This window comes from Phycodurus eques, chromosome 7 (genome assembly GCF_024500275.1).
Source record: "Phycodurus eques isolate BA_2022a chromosome 7, UOR_Pequ_1.1, whole genome shotgun sequence".
NCBI lineage: Eukaryota > Metazoa > Chordata > Actinopteri > Syngnathiformes > Syngnathidae > Phycodurus > Phycodurus eques.
The window spans coordinates 21,094,741-21,114,150 of NC_084531.1; the positions used below are offsets into that span (position 1 = coordinate 21,094,741).

At 41.2% G+C, this 19,410-nt stretch overlaps 2 protein-coding genes across 7 annotated transcripts in view; one reads left to right on the forward strand and one right to left on the reverse strand.

Moving 5' to 3' along the window:
- The window catches only part of veph1 (ventricular zone expressed PH domain-containing 1), a 92,418-nt gene extending 87,968 nt beyond the window's left edge, over positions 1 to 4,450 (reverse strand). For all 6 annotated transcript variants that reach the window (XM_061682407.1, XM_061682406.1, XM_061682405.1 and 3 more), the window contains exon 1: positions 4,332 to 4,450. The gene's annotated coding sequence lies outside the window, so the exon portion shown is untranslated. The remainder of the gene's footprint in view (positions 1 to 4,331) is intronic.
- A 1,504-nt stretch (positions 4,451 to 5,954) lies between these two features.
- On the forward strand, positions 5,955 to 18,478 carry LOC133405186 (lysosomal amino acid transporter 1 homolog). Its single transcript, XM_061681935.1, has 7 exons — positions 5,955 to 6,551; positions 8,982 to 9,111; positions 11,063 to 11,150; positions 12,327 to 12,436; positions 13,323 to 13,424; positions 15,512 to 15,697; positions 15,901 to 18,478. Exons 1-7 carry the CDS (start codon positions 6,358 to 6,360, stop codon positions 16,024 to 16,026), a joined length of 936 nt encoding a protein of 311 aa, XP_061537919.1. The 5' UTR covers positions 5,955 to 6,357; the 3' UTR covers positions 16,027 to 18,478.
- Positions 18,479 to 19,410: the final 932 nt, after the last annotated feature.

Below are 19,410 nucleotides of genomic sequence, written 5' to 3' on the forward strand. Positions count from 1 at the left end.
CACCACAGCGGACCGATACAAAGTCCGCATCACTGCAGACGCTGCACCGATCCGCCTGTCGATCTCCAATTCCATTCTTCCCTCACTTGTGAACAAGACCCCAAGATACTTGAACTCCTCCACTTGGGGCAGGATCTCATCACCGATCGTTTGAGCATCATCATCGCAATGTGCACAACAGTCACATCGCAATTGGTGTATTAATTTGCAGTCAATGAACTGCAATATTAGTGACCAGCAGAGGGACCTGGTTGAATAATGAGATTAGCCCCGATGTTACAATAAATTATAAACCATCAAACAACACACACGGAGCCACCCACAGTGTTATTTACTTTTTTTTTTTTTTTTTGTATGATAACTATTAATGAGGACACGGGAAACAATAACATGGCTGCATTTACTGTATCTCTCTTCAGAATGTCACTAGCGAATGCATGTCGCAACTGATTACACTTGTGGGGAGGGAGGAGAGCCACGGCATTATGGAAGGGACAAACTTCAGGAGTACACAACAACGTGTTTTGCTTAAACTAATGCACTCAAGATAGAAGTACTAATGCATATGCTATAGGTGTAAAATAACAGATTGATTAAAAACAAATTAATAGTGTTGAATGTGCTAATGATTTTCCATTATACTGTGCACAGTTTTTCTAGAGAGGAAAAAATAAATAAATGTGAGCTGGTTTTCATGTAACGTGTATGTTATCTTGTATTTTTCAACATCGCAATATCACAGGGTTAAAGAAAGGCGCAATGTAATGTTTTTTCCAATATCGTGCACCCCTAGTCAAAACTAATTTGGGTATAAAAATATGCCCAATTGTACAAAAGTCAAATCATTCAGGCAGTAGAAAGGGTGGACACACACTGACCACAACATTGGGGAAACTTACTAATTCCAATGAGATCCCATCAAAGGAAAAAAAAAAATAACAAAATAATAATACTGAAGGGAGTTCTGATTGACAAAACAGAGAGGTATTAATGTAGCTATTGGGGTTCAGCAGTGCAGGTGGTGTCTTCGTAAGATTTGTTTCAAATATGTTTGTTTATGCCACTGTAATAAATTGAGTTCACATCTGTTTCAAACAAAACTGAGTATTATTCACCCAAAAGGTAAAAATTGTGTGTGTGTGTGTGTGTGTGTGTGTGTGTGTGTGTGTGTGTGTGTGAGAGAGAGTCTGAGTTTTTGTTTATTTGTGAGTTAGCAGAATTGAACCAGAGCAACTGTAGTGCACTTTGCAACGGTAAAATAACTTATTTTTACAATGTTTCTATGTAACGATGTTGTAAACTGACATGCAAGAGGTGCGTTTGCCGTAGCGCATATATTGCAGTTCATTACGCCATTAGCATATATAACTGAAGGGTTTTTACAAAAGGACACTTATTTATTTATTGTTTACATTTTTTACTAATAGCAGTGTTTAGCTTACTGTTTAGCTTTATGTCACCTATGGTCAGCCCAGGTCAACTAAATATTATGCAATGTTTGATATTTGTATTATTTATATATTACTACTTACAGTAATGCCTTGTTAATCCCACGGGTTATGCTCCGGACAAACCGCACAATCGATGAAATCTTTAAATTCGCGACCAAGTACGTATATAAACAAACAAGTCCACGAAAAAACAATTGATTGCTGAAGTACATGAGCTATTCTACTGCCCACACTGCTCCTCTCACCGATAATGTTCCATTTGCGCAAGTTAAATCAAGTTTTTAGGGCAAATGATGCCGTTAGAAATTGTAATTTTGATGCGTTGACATCTCGTAATTTTGCCTTGTACAAGCGATTAGTGGATATTTTTAACTGAAACTTGTTGTAGAAGGGATTACACGAGTAGCAGAAGACATGAGATATGAGATATGTTGAGAAATTAGTTTTACTGTTTTACTCTAGGCGGCACGATGGACGACTGGTTAGCACATCTGCCTCACAGTTCTGAGGACCAGGGTTCAAACCCCTGCCCCACCTGTGTGGAGTGTGCATGTTCTCCCTGTGCCTGCGTGGGTTTTCTCCGGGTACTCCGGTTTCCTCCCAAATTCCCAAAACATGGATGGTAGGTTAATGGAAGACTCTAAATTGCCCGTAGGTGTTAATGTGAGTCTGAATGGTTGTTTGTTTATATCTGCCCTTCAATTGGCTGGCGACCAGTTCGGGGTGTACCCCACTTCTCGCCCAAAGGTAGCTGGGATAGGTTCCATGACGCCCATGACCCTAATGAGGATAAGTGGTACGGAAAATGGATGAGATGGAGGCGACATCACACAGATGTTCCCCAAAAAGCCAATTTTTCTGACACAAAAAAAAAAAACTAAATTCCTCCTAAACCCATCATCCAATTTTCAGCTCCAGCACGCCCCCGACCCTAGTGAGGATAAGCGGTACAGAAAATTGATGGATGGATGTTTTACTCCAATTTGAAGGCATTTTTGACCAGATTTTCCAGAGGGTGGCACGGTTGACAACTGGTTAGCACATCTGCCTTACAGTATTAAGGACCCGGGTTGAAATCTGGCCTCTCCTGTGTGGAGTTTGCATGTTCTTCCTGTGCCTGTGTGTATTTTCTACAGGTACTCCAGTTTCCTCCCACATCCCAAAAACATGCATGGTAGGTTAATTGAAAACTCTTAATTGCCCATAGGTGTGAATGTGACTGCGAATGGTTGTTTGTTTATATGTGCCCTGCGATTGGCTGGCGACCAACTCAGGGTGTACACCAACTCTCGCTCGAAGGTAGCTGGGATAGGTTCCAGGACGCCCATGACCCTAATGAGGATAAGTGGTACAGAAAATGGATGAGATGGAGGCGACATCACACAGATGTTCCCCAAAAAGCCAATTTTTCTGACACAAAAAAAAAAAAAACTAAATTCCTCCTAAACCCATCATCCAATTTTCAAAATTCTTGCTGCGTTGTACTCAGATTGAAGTGGCCATTCCAAACAGACTCAGCATTTTGACAAGACTGTCATTTTTGACAAATCTTGTCATGTTGCTACTATGAGTATGCTCTGTTGAGTTACGTGGAAGTGAATGTATGAAGACGTACTGTTGGCTGGCAATTTTCTGGCTATAGCATTAGCCACTGTGGTGTACAGTGACAGTTTCAGTTGAGGCTACTGGCCGGTGTGATAAAAATGTGCTTGTAAATTACTGTATTTTGTTACTATTTGTTTAAAGAAGCGATTAAGAGCAATTGGCAAATTATAGCCAGGCCTACGCACTACTGCAGGGTTACCAATCTTTTTGAAACTGAGAGCTACTTCTTGGGTACCGTGAAGGGCTACCAGTTCAATACACACGTCTGAAATAACAAGGTACCTTAATTATGTGTTATTAATAATAATTACATTTATATATGCCAAGACGCTGATCATGTCAATGAGTTCCCACAATAATTGTCAAAAACTATTTAACAATGTAGGAAATACATGAATACCGTATTATATGCAGAAATCTTTTCTAATGATTACTTCTACAACACTGCTAAAAAAAAAATCACAATGTTCCATCACTAGTGAGCTAGTTTTAGAACAGGTCCATTGGCTACTCATGTGGTTCTTGGGGGCAACGTGGAGGCCCCGGGTAACATGTTGGTGACCCCTGCTCTACTGAGTATCATATCACCATTGCTTGATACAGCTCTTATAAGATCGTGCTGGTTTATCTAATAATGTGAATGGCGTGTACACACGAACAAGTGAATGAAGGAATTTGCTCCAAGTTGCATGTTGAGGCTCAAGAGGGATTTACTGTAGTGGTGAAGTGGTCAATAGATGAGCTTGAAGGGTAACACAACAAGGAAAGGTAAAGGTCAAGGTAGGTGTCTTACAAACTATTAGTTCCACTATCTCACAAGTCTTTGACCTTGAAGAGTGTCCTCCTCGATCAATGTCTGCCTTCACACAGTAGGACTTCAGCATTAGCAGTGGGGGAAAAAAACAAACTGAACAATGTGAGTAATGCGACTGAACTCGCCTCTAAACTAAAAGCACATTCCACTGGAATTAGGCGCCAAGAGGGCGACGACTGGATGGAGGCAAAGCAGGTGTAATACAACTGAATACACTCTCCTATTGTCGTTTTGATTTCGGCACTGATTCACAAGTTGCTCTCATTGCCCCTTGACTCCAGGAATGCTTTGAATTGTAACCCACAAACGCCTTGGTATGCAGTTAACTTTCCCGAAATCAAGGTATCGGCGACATTCACGTATTTGCTCCCGTACCGCCGCGTCTCGAATGACAGCAAGCCGAGCAACAAGACAACCTGATTCCCCCTTTCCTAACACCCTCGTAGCGTCGTGCCCCTTACCTGTGGAAGAACACACAGACCGTGGATGAATGAGCAGTTTAGCTGGGCTCAGCGGCTCCCAAGCAAGATAAAAAGGGACACACAACACATTTTTACCCCGACCAGTCTTCGTACAAGGCTTCAAGTTCCCCCACTGAGAAGCCCATTCCGTCTACGTCGGCTACTATTGGAAAGCGCGCCATCGTGTGGTGAAAAAGAGTACAGCCCGCAACAGGTGGACGGGTGGGGGGGATGGGGGCGGGGGCAGTCTGTGATGATGCTTTCAAGGACGTCTGAAAGACTCCGACATCTATGACACAATTTTAGGAAACATGATGATTTTTTTCCCCCAGAGGTGGCAGTTGTACTCACATTCTGTACCGAAGTCGAAGAACATATATTTAAAAAAAAAAAAAAAAAAAAAAATCTTAAAAAGTTGAAATACTGATTCAACTCCTGACCTTACAATGGATAAAGTAAAGTAATATAACGGACAGGTTACCAGACTCAAGAAAACCCAACTATTTGTATACAAAAATTTTAGAAGTCAATTTTAAATAATTCAGGTATGCTTGTGTGCCTTTTAAGAGTTACTGTAAACGACGTGGATGGACATGTTTGGATGGTACCTTCAAGGGGTGTTGTTAGTCTGAGTCAAAAACGCAAACCAGTGGTTCATTTCACAGTAAATACACTAACGTTAATTTGAGATTCCGGTTCACCTGTAGATTTACCTCGACCATTGAACCATTTCACAGCAAAGCGATACACTTAAATTAGAGAGCAGGCTTGAATGTATCTTTAGACATCAGACACTGTAGTCCCCAACATTACTAACACAAACTAGTGGGCCATTTCACTCTCAGAGGAGACAAGCTTAGATGTCATGGGACAGGTTTGGACGCTGCTTTTAAGAACCACACAGAGTCTAGTTATGGGTCCAAAACTATGGCTCGTTTCGCAATAAGGAAATACACTTGTGAGAGAATCACTTTTCCAATCATCATCTCTACAAAACAGTGGACCATTTCACAATCAAGGGCCAAAGTGAAAAGCGGAGGGACAGGTTCGGATGATGTCTTTAAGAACCACAGAGAGTCTGTAAGTGATGGGCCCAAAACAATGGCTCGTTTCACAGTAGAGAGACAAACCTTTATGGGAGAACCAGGTTTCCAGGTAAATCAATTATGCACAAAACCAGTTGATGGCAGTATTTCCCCAGGTATCGTTTATGTGAGTGACACAATTATACACCATCCGATGAGTGACAGTTTCTGCCTTCAAATTAAGACAAAAATGGCACGTCTTAAAACCTTCACTTTCAGTTAGATATACGGTATAAATATATCTTCCATATATAAAATAAAAAATTTCCGAGCACAGTTTTATATGTAATGGTCATTTGTTACATCTTGTAATAAAAACGAGTCAATTTATTTTTTTTCCATAACGACAATACAATAATAATAATAATAATAGGACATTTGTCAACCACAGTTTTTATTCTGAAAATGTAACCGGATATTTTGCTGTCACTTTAAATGCCTTGACACATGATGGAACGCAGCAGAATTGCTCTTTTTTTTTTTTTTTTTTTTTTTTTTTAGAGTTAGACCACCATTTGTTCGCTATTGGCGACTATTAGTTACAACATCGTGCGAGGAATTTTAAAGAAAACAATCTGTAGTCTCCATCGTGTTTATTTTTGGTCAGACGAGCGGGACTCTCTCCATTTTAGCTAACGAGAATAATTTTCTAAACGGTAAAATCCGAGATGGCATCAGAGGTCGATATGGAATTAGCTATACAATTGGCCCCCGTGAGTGACCTGAAAATCCTGCTTTTTAGGAACAGTCCTTCACCTTTAATCCCTTTAGGATTCGTAAAGTGACATCAGTGTCGGCGAAGTAGCTGGAAGACCAGCACGAATCAGGGTGAAGTTGCGTCCAAGTTTTACCTTTCAACCCACGCCTTTTTTCAATTAGCATATTAGATTACCGTTTTCGGGGGAAGAGCCGGCAACGCCGAGTTGAGTTGAGGGCATCCCATGGCCATCGCACGTTTTCCCGGGAAGAGTGTGGACGCTAACTGGAGCTCCCCGACGGTGGACCGATTTTTGTGCGTAAACGGGACGCCGTGGATTCTTTACCTGCTAGAGGAGTGTGTGGATAACGTCTGGGAGTACAGCAGCGTTGTGGTCGGGCTCGTTTCTATGTGCTGCATTCTGCTATCCTGTTTGCCGTGAGTAGATTTGTAGTCTGTCTGTCTGTCTGCCTATCTATCGATCTATCGATCTATCTAATCCATTGTAAACCACTGTAACATTATACACAGTTTCGAAAGTATGCCCTAATATAAAGGGGGGAATAAATTTAAAGACCCTGTCAAGTGAATTAAAGTGCAATTTTGCTCAACATTTCATCATTTGAGGAGCACATTTCTAATTTTGGGGAGCAATTTTTTGCAGGTTACCGGTAAATGCACAATTATTAAAGGTGCCATATTTTACCAAACCAACATTTTCTCATATAGTGAAGATCTCCGCCTACCTCTCCACTCCCGAGCCAGAGCTGTCAACACAACAAACACGTGCTCTCACAAGTGGGTCTTCTACACAGAGGCAACCAATGCACGCAATGAGATACACACGTGCCGTAACAAAGAAATTCAAAGTCACGATCGAATGTTGTTATTATATATGCCAGAGTATTGTTACATTGCTTGTTTGTATGTTTATACAGCGTTTGTGTACTAATATTAATTATTTTGAGAGCTATAAGTGACGCAAGTTTGATACTAATTTGTGTTAGATCGTCAGTGAAACTAACTCTGTGATGTAATATAAACATTCAATAGGTGTAATTATTTTCTGTTCTGTTAAGTTTTCCAGTACAATACAAAAGAGAAAACAAGACTTTTTGCTTAACAACGTACGAGTTTCCTTTTTTATATAATCAACTATTTTTATTTCCTAAATTCATATTGTGCATACAAGATCAGGCTTTAATTTAAAATAATAATTAACAGCCTTTGTGCATCTTCTCTTAAGCAGCTATCATTTTAACATTTTTTGACATATTAAAATATTAGGTTCATGGCTCATGGCATCTCAGGGCAATTTTTGGAATTGTTCAATCTGTTCAAATTAAAATGAAGAAATCTCGAGAGGAAACAAATATTTCCTTCATCTGACTTTACACAAACCCTCTTCTGATTGGTTACATGATCAATTTTACTCAAAAAAAAAGATATATTTTCCTCAGAAATATCTCGATAAATGTTAATATCATTGTTTTTTGTTTTGTTTTGTTTTGTTTTTTTAAATGCCTCTGAAATCATAAAAATAAGGCCCGCCCTCGAGCTGCAAGACTGCGTGGTTGGTCCACTGAAGATGACCCCTTCAGCTGTCAGTCAACTACTGGCTGAATAATGTGTGCCTGTGAGGTTATTCTTAATAAATAGTTAACTTTCCCGTGTTTGTATTAATTGGGGACTAACAGACACAACAACTCTGAGCGAGAGTTGTTGTGTTTTAAACAACGTCGCCGCGGTGGAGCTAGCTGTTTAGCGTCTAAGCTTGTTAGCTCGGAGGCTAGTGAACATAATAAACAGTTAGCTTCCCAGTGTGTGTGTGTGTTAATTGGGGACTATACACAAAAAAAATCAGAGCAAGGTGCTAACTTTTCATACGACGTCACCATGGTGGAGTGAGCTATGTAGCTGTTTGGAAAATCGGTCACCACAACAGTCTCCGCGGTAAAACTGTGATTCCCAGTTCTGCGTTTCAATGTGTTTTTTGAGACGCAAAAAGCAAATTTTAACTAACAAACTGCGATGCGAGACCACTTAATTCGTAGTTGGGAGACCAGCATGAATCTACCCTCCCCCCACGAGAAAAATTTCTGACGCTGAAGCGTGCAAATAGATTGCTATCCCTCGACCCGGAAAATGCATCGTCTCTGGATGCCACACTTTACAGAACAGCTCGGTGTCATTACTGTGTTTAAATTCCCAAGTGTTATGTAGTTTGTGTTATACAAAGCGTTGTGCGTGTATAACTACCAGGAAGCATGTGCTCAAAATGAAATGTCCGTCATGTAATGTGAGCCACAGGCTCAATGACGTGTTCCGCTCAGTGCGTTAATAAACGATTGACTTTCTCTCCATGACGTCAGCTCCTGGTAGCCTGTTAGCTCACAACTAGTTGGTGGCTAGCGCCTTTTGTCAGTGCGTGGAAAGCCCTGCATCCGCCTGGGATATATTCCAGCCACCGGAAGCTTTGAGCAGATAGATTTTCACATCTCAAACACAAAGGGATGTGTAGGCATAAAAAATATTTTACACGTAGTGGTATGTGATTGACAGCTGACAGTTGAGCGGAGAGAGATTTTGAAGCCTCATTTTATATACTTGGCAATTGTTTTAATCATTCGAATTTGGCAGGATTGTTAACAACACTGCTGTGTCAAATTTACACAACATTTTCACGCTACAGGGACTTTAAAAACAGATTCTTTCGACTTTAACTAAAGGGAGGCTGCATACCAATAGTGGTGGTAACACACTGACAATCACTAATCTATACTATACCATGTATCTACAGTATATCTATAATTTTCGAGTATTTGGCTGTCTTATCTTGGTTTTTGTATCCGCCTTTCTTTCTGTTAGTCAGGTCCATGAATCCTATCTCAATGGTAAAGTGGATGAGGCCATGTCTTTTGGCTTCCTCCTCTTCCTCTTCAGTGCTGACATCACCAATTTTGCAGGCTGCTACCTCACCAGACAGTTGCCAATTCAGGTTAACAGACACACACACACACACACACACACATGCATACACACACTTGAAATGATATATATATTTTTTTCCCTCGCTAATGACTTGGATTATCTGTGTCTTGTACAAAACAACTGCAAGAGAAATGCTGCACATTCACGCAACACAACGGAGGTCTGGCAGGCCATAGAGGGTGCGACCTCCGGTACAGACCAGTCCTGTGAGACCAGGGGATGCCTTTCATAGATATTATATACACCGGTGCCCTGTAGCAGCTCAACTAACCGACGTGCCGATGTGGCGGCCATATTGGGGAGGTCGTCGTTCCCATAGAAGGCAATGCATTGACACTGAAATTAGTTGTTACTTGCTCATTTCTCAACAGATTTCCATGAGCTTTACTGTTTTGTAAACACCAAAGCATATGATATCAATATGCAACATTTGATAAAGGGAAAAAAATAAATAACATTTAAAAAAATATGTATTTGAAATGGACTCTCATTTCCGTAGTCTTATTTGTACGACGTTCAACCCTATGTAGCACAATGTGCCAACATCCTTGGTCTTTTGGTTTTCTCGCCATCCACATACGTGGAATGTGCTGACGACTTTGACCTCCCGAGTTTAGCATCACCGTCGGCAAGGAGCTCAAAATGGGCGTGTCCTATCTACCTATACATACAGTACTTGTGGTGCCGCTGGTCTCACAGGACTGGTTCATTCCAGAGGTCGCGCCCCTGAGTGGCCTGGCGGACTTGTCTCTTGCATATGACCGTTTGCAGTGCATTTGCCCCTGTCGGCCCCTTGACATACTACCAAAAGCCAAGAGTCTCAAACTTGTGTTACAGTACAATTTCTTTCAGACAGAGTACAAGTACTTACATTTGGGTACCTGCCAATATGATGTACTGATGCTTGATAATGCCATTGTTTTGTGATGAAAATATGTTTTATTTTAATTCAAAAAAAAATCAAAATTGTTGAACACTGCACAACTTAACATCTTGTCATTAATGACATTAACTGCATGTTTTTCTAACAGTCCTGCCACCTACAGTATTTAACTTAAATGTTGCCTGTAATATAAGGCATTTCCGTTCTAGAATAAAACTGGCAGGGAAAGTGACAGATTCTCACATCTTTGCTTCTTTTTACTTTGGATTCTGTTATAAAAAGGTGAGAGTCAGGTTCGTTTTTATGAAGAGAAGCTTCTCTGCATCATCTGCTGTAAATCTGTATCTGTTTTCAGCCAGGTTTTCTCCATTTTAGGCACAGAAAGTGCCATCCAATGAAAACCCGTTAATCTCTGGGGCTTACGGGCATGCATGCGTCGGGCGGAGAAGGTGGGGAATGGACATGCCACAGTGCATCACCAGCAGGCTCGGCCTACTCTGCCCCGGCTTTGTGATGGGAGCACGGCTGGATCGACTGTAGTCGTTCTATGGCAGGCTGGTAAAGTGGTATCGGCGCCGTAGTATCGGAGCAATTTTACAAGTAGGAGTACTGACATAAAGTATCGATACCGATTCTGGTAGTGGTGCATTCACTCGGGTCGCGGGTGTGCTGGAGCCTATCCCAGCTGTCATCGGGCAGGAGGCGGGTTACACCCTGAACTGGTTGCCAGCCAATCGCAGGGCACAAAGGAACAAACAAATTCATGCATGATTTTGGGATGTGGGAGGAAACCGGAGTGCCCGGAGAAAACCCACGCAGGCACGGGGAGAACATGCAAACTCCACACAGGCGGGGCCGGGGATTGAACCCGGGTCCTCAGAACTGTGAGGCTGACGCTCTAACCAGTCGTCCACCGTGCCGCCATCCCTAGTTTTTTTTTTTTTTTTTTTTTTTTTCATACTTTTGTTTGAACGTTTAAAGTGGAATTGGTGAAGAGTTTAAATCAACGCATCTGCAGTTGTCCCAGTCCATCACTACACTTGACTGAACATGTTTTCTTCTGTTGTCTTCACAGGTGGTTGCAGTGATTTTCTACATCTTTTCAGACCTGATTCTCATCTCACAGTTTATTTATTATAAGATAAAGAACAACTTGAACAGAGGTAAGTGGGGTGATATTTTGTGTGAAATTGAGGTGGTTAGCAACCAATTCGAAGACCACAATAAATAATGAAAGATGTACAGTTGTTGTTGCAACCAACCAGGGGTCATCACAGCGAATCACTCGCATAATTGTTTTGGCAGTTTTTACGCCGAAAATGCAGTTCACCTCCAAGTCGGGGGTGTCGCTACGGCTGATATTGGCTAGGACACCACAGGATGGAATTTCCTCTGCATATTTTGGACATTTCCGGTAGCCGTTTCTTTCCTCTCCGTAGCAAGGAACAAAACAACAACAATGGCGACCTGTGGAACAGTGTCTGCTAGAACAAATGGAACAAATAGTCTTTCTATTCTTTCGAGTCTAAAGGACTCTGCATCTTTTTGCACAATTGTCAAAAATCAAAATGCACCGGCATTACCAGATAACTAGCAACACTTTACTGCTCAGTGACTGTTTTTTTTTGTCAATGTCTTTATGTCTCAAAAGTGGTCTCTGTCAATTGACTGTCTGTTGTCGTGCTAGAGCGGTTCCAACTACCGGAGACAAATTCCTTGTGTGTTTTTTGGACATACTTGGCAAATAAAGATGATTCTGACCTAGATGACCAAATGATACGTTTAATTATGCTGCAAAATCGATCAAGAAGGCAGCGGCGTAGATGGTATGTAGAACCAAGGGGCACGCTGAGTACGTCATCACTGCATGTGACTAAAACGGAGAGATGGTCTCCGCAGCATTCTACGCACAGCAACAATTTTTGCCGTGTGCGTGTCAAGTGACACAGTGGGGCCGCACGGGCCAATTCATCGGTCATGTGATGCAATGCGGGCGTTGTCGGCGAGCGTGGGAGTATAAAGAGGCCTTGACAGTGATGAAAGGATGTACAGTACAGTATTTATGGTTATCGACTATTGCTTCTGCTATTAGTACGACTATGTTGCTCATATCGTGTCTTGTTTGAGTATTTTCCGAACACTGTACTTTAAATTCAAGTATTTACATATTTATGACTGATGCCGCCTTTTTCTATCAAATTTAAATGTGACTGTAAAGGCCTTTACTCATTTAGTCTCACTTAATTTTAATGTAAAGTAAATGGTTTGTTTGCCTTTTAATTTTTACTTTTGTGCTTTTCTACTGTCTAATCTTTGCATTGTATTTTTGTGTGTTCTAGAGAACCCTGTGTTGAAATGGCTGTGCTGCCTGTGGTGTGGCGCTGGAACACTACTCCTTCTGGTTTTACCCAAACTCATCATAGACAATATTAAAACCTCAGAATCTCTTGTAGGTTAATTTTCAGGAAATGGTTTAACATTGTTGTTGTCTGATATTATTGCATGTGACTTTTTATGAAGAATAAATAGTTACATCTGTTTATATTGATCATGAAGGCACGGTGACCGACTGGTTAGAGCATCTGCCTCACAGTTCTGAGGACCGGGGTTCAATCCCCGGCCCCGCCTGTGTGGAGTTTGCATGTTTCCTGCGTGGGTTTTCTCCAGGCACTCCGGTTTCCTCCCACATCCCAAAAACATGCATGGTAGGTTGATTGAAGACTCTAAATTGCCCGTAGGTGTGAATTTGAGTGCGAATGGTTGTTTGTTTTCATGTGCCCTGCGATTGGCTGGCAACCAGCTCACGGTGTACCCCGCCTCCTGCCCGATGATAGCTGGGATAGGCTCCAGCACTCCCGTGACCCTTGTGAGGATAAGCGGCTCAGAAAATGGATGGATGGATGGATATATTGATCATCAGCTAAAAATATAAAATTCATAATACAAGGTTGTTGGCACTTTATTAAAACAAATTGATGGCCTTTGTTTTTAATGTTGAAAATTGTATGAGTTTTTGCTAGACCTTAAATCAAAGTAAATGGTTATGGGGAGCTCTCTAGCAAAAGTGTGTTTTAAATTGACATTCCTAGCAGCCAAATTAATATACTTAAAAACATTATAATTGAAGTTGTTTTAGTTGGTTGTTTCGTTTCAAAAATTTGACAATACATGGAATAGAATACAACTCTCATTATTACGTTAAACATTGCCAAATTGTCACACTGGACTTCCGAATTACAGAGCTTTTATTGAACAGCAATGTTATGCTGTTTTTGTCAAATGTATGACAAAGTGAAATTACAGTAAAATTAATCATACTTTTATGTTTTTCTCAGACACCAACTTCATCTAAATCATTGGAGGTTTCTGGCTATATATGTGGATACCTTGCCACTGTCTTCTACCTCTCATCCCGCTTCCCACAGCTCTATAAAAATGTAAGTGACACTTTCTTGTTGTCCGCAATATGTGTGGAGTTTCCCATGAGAAACCTTGGGCTGGCCAACTCTCCTCAGACGTAATCTCCAGGACTACCTATTAATACACGGGGCCTGTGAGTAAGATTTTGTATCACAATGAGAACCAGACGTTGGAGGACAATAGTCATGTTGTTCTGAAGAATCATCCTGGCTCAACTGTGGCTGTTAATAATTCAAGAGTCATCATCATTCACTTAGAGAAACATGGAGGCAAGCACTCCAGACTCCCCAATCAGAAAATACAAACACGATGCTCTTTCCTGTCATAGTATGCATTCAAAAGACCACCAGCTTGGTGAAACATTTTCAATACTTGGGGTTAAAATTGTTACTAAACCACTGAATTGAGTAATCACTTCAACTGAAACTACAACATTTAGGGAATTTGAATCTGTTTCCTATCAATATTTTACAACCCCAATTTCAATGAAGTTGGGACATTGTGTTAAACATAAATAAAAACAGAATACAATTATTTGGAAATAATGTTCAACCTATATTTAATTGAATACATTACAAATACAAAAATATTTAATGTTCAAACTGATAAACTTTATTGTTTTTAGCAAATAATCATTAACTTAGAATTTTATGGCTGAAACACGTTCCAAAAAAGATGGGACAGGGTCAAGTTTACCACTGTGTTACATCACCTTTTCTTTTAACAACATTAAATAAACGTTTGGGAACTGAGGACACTTAATTGTTGAACCTTTTTAGGTGGAATTCTTTCCCATTCTTGCTTGATGGACAGCTTCAGCTATTCAACAGTCCGGGCTCTGCGTTGTCGTATTTTACGCTTCATAATGCGCCATACATTTTCAATGGGAGACTGGACTGCAGGCAGAGACTGGACTGCAGGCAGGCCAGTCTAGTACCCGCACTCTTTTACAACGAATCAACGCTGTTGTAACACGTGCAGAATGCGGTTTGACATTGTCTTGCTGAAATAAGCAGGGCGTCCATGAAGAATACGTTGCTTGGATGGCAGCATATGTTTCTCCAAACATATGCTTTCAGCATTAATGGTGCCTTCACAGATGTGTAAGTTACCCATGTCAATGGCACTAAGACAGCTCCATAGAACACTTTTCCACTTTGCATCAGTCCATCTTAGATGAGCTCGGGGCCAGAGAAGCCAGTGTCGTTTGTGGATGTTGTTGATAAATGGCTTTTGCTGTGCATAGTAGAGTTTCAAGTTGCACTTACGGATGTAGCGCCAAACTGTATTTACTGACATTGGTTTTCTGAAGTGTTCCTGAGCCCATGTGGTGATGTCCTTTTCACATTGATCTCGGTTTTTGATGCAGTGCCGCCTGAGGGATCGAAGGTCATGGGCATTCAATGTTGGTTTTCGGCCTACCCACTTACATGCAATGATTTCTCCAGATTCTCTGAACCTTTTGATGATGTTATGGACTGTAGATGATGAAATCCATATATTCCTTGAAATTGTACATTGAAGAACATTGTCCTTAAACTGTTAAACTTCTTCACAAAGAGGTGAACCTCGCCCCATCTTTGCTTGTGAATGACTGAGCAATTCAGGGAAGCTCCTTTTATACCCAATCATGGCACCCACCTGTTCACCTGTGGGATGTTCCAAACAGGTGTTTGATGAGCATTCATCAACTTTCTCAGTGTTTTTTGCCACCTGTCCCAGCTTTTTTGGAACGTGTTGCAGCCATAAAAACAAAAACTGATAAACTTGATTGTTTTTCGCATTATTTGGTAAAAACAATGATGTTTATCAGTTTGAACATTAAATATCTTGTCTTTGTAGTGTATTCAATTAAATATCAGAATCATCTTTATTTGCCATGTATGTCCAAAAAACACACGAGGAATTTGTCTCCTGTAGTTGGAGCCGCTCTAGTATGACAAATATAGGTTAAAATATAGCATTGTTTTTCTCTTTAGTTTCTAAAAAAAAAGGTGTTTTTGTGTTCTCTTTACTGACATGTGATTTCGGACAAACGTATTGGGTCTCCAGGATATTACACATGAGCTCAATATACTCTCTGCATTAACCACTTATTTTCCAGTTTCAAAGGCAGTCTACTGAGGGCACCTCCTACCTGCTGTTTGTACTGGCCATGATGGGCAATGGGACCTATAGCTTGAGCATCATAATGGTCCTACCGGCACTAAAGGACTCCAAAAAGAATTTCATCTTCAAGCATCTGGCCTGGCTCATCGGCAGTATGGGAGTCCTGATTCTGGACTTCTTTGTATCCTTAACATCACAAGTAGAGGTGCATGTCATCTGTCTTATGTTATAGTCTTGTTAACCTCATCTTCCATCTATCAGGCAGTTATTGGCACAGCATGACATCGGAAAAATTAACTCGGAGTGAATGTGTTGTCAGGTCATGTATTGAACATTTAATTAATTTTGATGAATTACTGAAAGAACCTTGACCTTGTTGACCAGGTAACAATCCAGTATGTTGTGTACAGGAAGAATAACTCTGGCAGAAGACATACACCACTCGCTGCACTGGAAGTAGAGCCTCTGATGTATGAGGAAGATGAGCTGTCAGTCTTGGAGCAAACTTGAGCCACCCAGTCACCATTTTTCTGCACATTGTTTGAATTCACTGTGTGGACTTTTATATTTGACTTTTTGTTTGCCTACTTTAACATGACTTGATGGTATTGACTTTGAAAACAGCACAATCCAGTCAGGTGTTACATTGTGATATAAAGAAGGAAATGCTCACGCTTCAAGGCTTAATTTAATACTGACTTAATAGTTAGGGTAATATTTTGTACATACTGTCGGGCCGATGGAGATATTTATTTTGTTAGAATGACGACTAGTTGTGGAGTTGGCTGCACTTACATCCCCAAATCTAAAAATGTGATTGAGAAGTGCAAAGCACATTCAAGCCCCTACAAAGACAGCATGGCTTCTGTTTTCCCCCATGGAGGCAGATTGACATCGCCAAGCTGCCGAAGTACACTTGTCCGTTAGTGTGCAGATACGTGTCACGAAACACAAATACCCTTCTACCCCTCGTCAAATTAACATGACAATCAATTATGTTTTGCTTATTTGAAGCTAACACTTCAAGCACTAGGTGTGGATCTGGATTTTCGTCTCGCGCGCCAAGACGCGGGCAGAGAAACTCTGTGTGGAGGCAATTATGTAAAGTACCCTGCGATTGGCTGGCAACCAGTTAAGGGTGTACCCCGCCTCCTGCCCGATGATAGCTGGGATAGGCTCCAGCACTCCCGCGACCCTAGTGAGGAGAAGCGGCTCAGAAAATGGATGGATGGATGGAGGCCGATAACGTACTTAGTTGATTACATTCAAGCTTGATGTGTGTGACATGATACTGTATGTCCCCTTTAATTGTCCAATCCACAGCCCTGCAGGGACACAGTTGCATAAAATCTGCAGATTTCTATTACAATACTATATTATGTGATATACTGTAGTTCTCACTTTATTTATTTGATCATTCTGCTTGACAACAGTCTATTTCAGCATCAACTTCTAGGATAGTTTAAATTTTTGATTAATTATTCCTCTTGAGGCGGCACGGTGAACGACTGGTTAGAGCGTCTGCCTCAAAGTTCTGAGGACCTCGGTTCAATCCCCGGCCCCACCTGTGTGGAGTTTGCATGTTCTTTGCGTGCCTGTGTGGGTTTTCTCCGGGCACTCGGGTTTCCTCCCGCATCCCAAAAAACATGCATGGTAGGTTAATTGAAGACTCTACATTGCCCGTAGGTGTGAATGTGAGTGTGGATGGTTGTTTCTTTGTTTGTATGTGCCCTGCGATTGGTTGGCAACCAGTTCAGGGTGTCCCCCGCCTCCTGCTCGAAGATAGCTGGGATAGGCTCCAGCACTCCCGTGACCCTTGTGAGCATAACCGGCTCAGAAAATGGATGTTATTGCATGTGACTTTTGATGAAGAATATTATTGCAGGTGACTTTTGATGAAGAATAAATAGTTACATCTGTTTATATTGATCATGAAGGCACGATGACCGACTGGTTAGAGCGTCTGCCTCACAGTTCTGAGGACCGGGGTTCAATCCCCGGCCCCGCCTCTGTGGAGTTTGCATGTTTCCTGCGTGGGTTTTCTCCAGGCACTCCGGTTTCCTCCCACATCCCAAAAACATGCATGGTAGGTTGATTGAAGACTCTAAATTGCCCGTAGGTGTGAATTTGAGCGCGAATGGTTGTTTGTTTTCATGTGCCCTGCGATTGGCTGGCAACCAGTTCACGGTGTACCCCGCCTCCTGCCCGATGATAGCTGGGATAGGCTCCAGCACTCCCGTGATATATTGATCATCAGCTAAAAATATTAAATTAATAATACAAGGTTGTTGGCACTTTATTAAAACAAATTGATGCCATTTGTTTTTAATGTTAATTTAGTATTTAGTTTTCTGTGGCCCTGTTTGCCTCTTTTGAGCTTTTGAAAATAAGCCCTTTTTGAGATTTGTCATGCTTTGCCTGCCTGCTTTGCTGTTCTGGGGTCCAACATGTCGCAAACCTTGACGTTTACTTTCTATTTGATCTTTTGTCATAGAAAACCGGTTGTGTCTGCTTTATTTAAATTGGAATTGGCAGTGTACTTTTTCACATGGGGTGTGTGGCATATAGTGGAAAGTTGTTATTAAATAACTAGATACTTTGCTTACATATGCAATGAGAACAAACTTTTTAACTTTGTATTTGTTTTGAATAAAAATTTCTGTATTTATTGTGCTGTAGGCCATTTTTTCTGGCATCTGGCTGATGTTGGCAGAGTATGCAAATAATTCATGCTAAAATATTTGCTTTAGCATCTTCCTGTGAGTTTAGGATAGCAAACAAAAGAAGATCACATGCAGTTTTACAAAGAAACAGCCCAAATAATTATGCAGTGGTCCTTTACATCACTGCAAACTGAAGCCACAATAATAATGGTCATCCAGCTGTGGTCAGTCACAAAAAAGCATTTTTTTTCTTTTATGGTACATATTTTTCATACAATATAAAAGACATTTGAAGTGTGCCAATGGACTTGGACATCCATCAACCTTCTCTTTGGTCTTCTTCTAGTTCTCTTGCCTGGCAGCTCCATCCTCATAATCCTTCTACCAATATCCTCACTATTTCTCCTCTGGACATGTCCAAACCATCAAAGTCTGCTCTCTCTAACTTTGTCTCCAAAACATCTAACCTTGGGTGTCCCTCTCGTGAGCTCATTTCTCATTTTATCCAACCTGGTCACTCCTGGAGCGAACCTCAACTCTGTCATAGGCTTTCTCTAGATCCACACAGACACAATGGAGCGCCTTCTGACCTTCTCTGTACTTTTCCATCAACATTCTCAAGGCAAATAAAACATCTGTGGTACTCTTTCTAGGCATGAAACCATACTGTTGCTCGCAAATACTCACTTCTGTCCCACAACTCTGCACATCACCCTTGTTCTTAAAAACGGGCACCAGCACACTTCTCCTCCATTCTTCAGGTATCTTCTCACCCGCTAGAATTCTATTGAACAAGCTGGTCAAAAACTGCCACCTCTCCTAGATGCTTCCATACTTCCACAGGAATGTCATCAGGACCAACTGCCTTTCGATTTTTCATCCTCTTTCATGCCTTTCTAACTTCCCCCTTACTAATCATTGGTCCACCACACTTGCCTCTTCTACTCTTCCTTCCCTCTCATTCTCCTCATTCATCAACTCCTCAGTGTATTCTTTCCATCTCTCTAGCACACTACTGGCACCAGTCAACATATTTCCATCTCTATCCTTAATCACCCTAATATACTCCACATCCTTCCCATCTCTATCCCTCTGTCTGGCCAACCAGTATAGATCCTTTTCTCCTTCTTTAGTGTCCAACCTGGCATACATGTCATCATATGTCTCTTGTTTGGCCTTTGCCACATCTACCTTTGACCTATGTCACATCTCAATGTATTCCTTTCGCCTC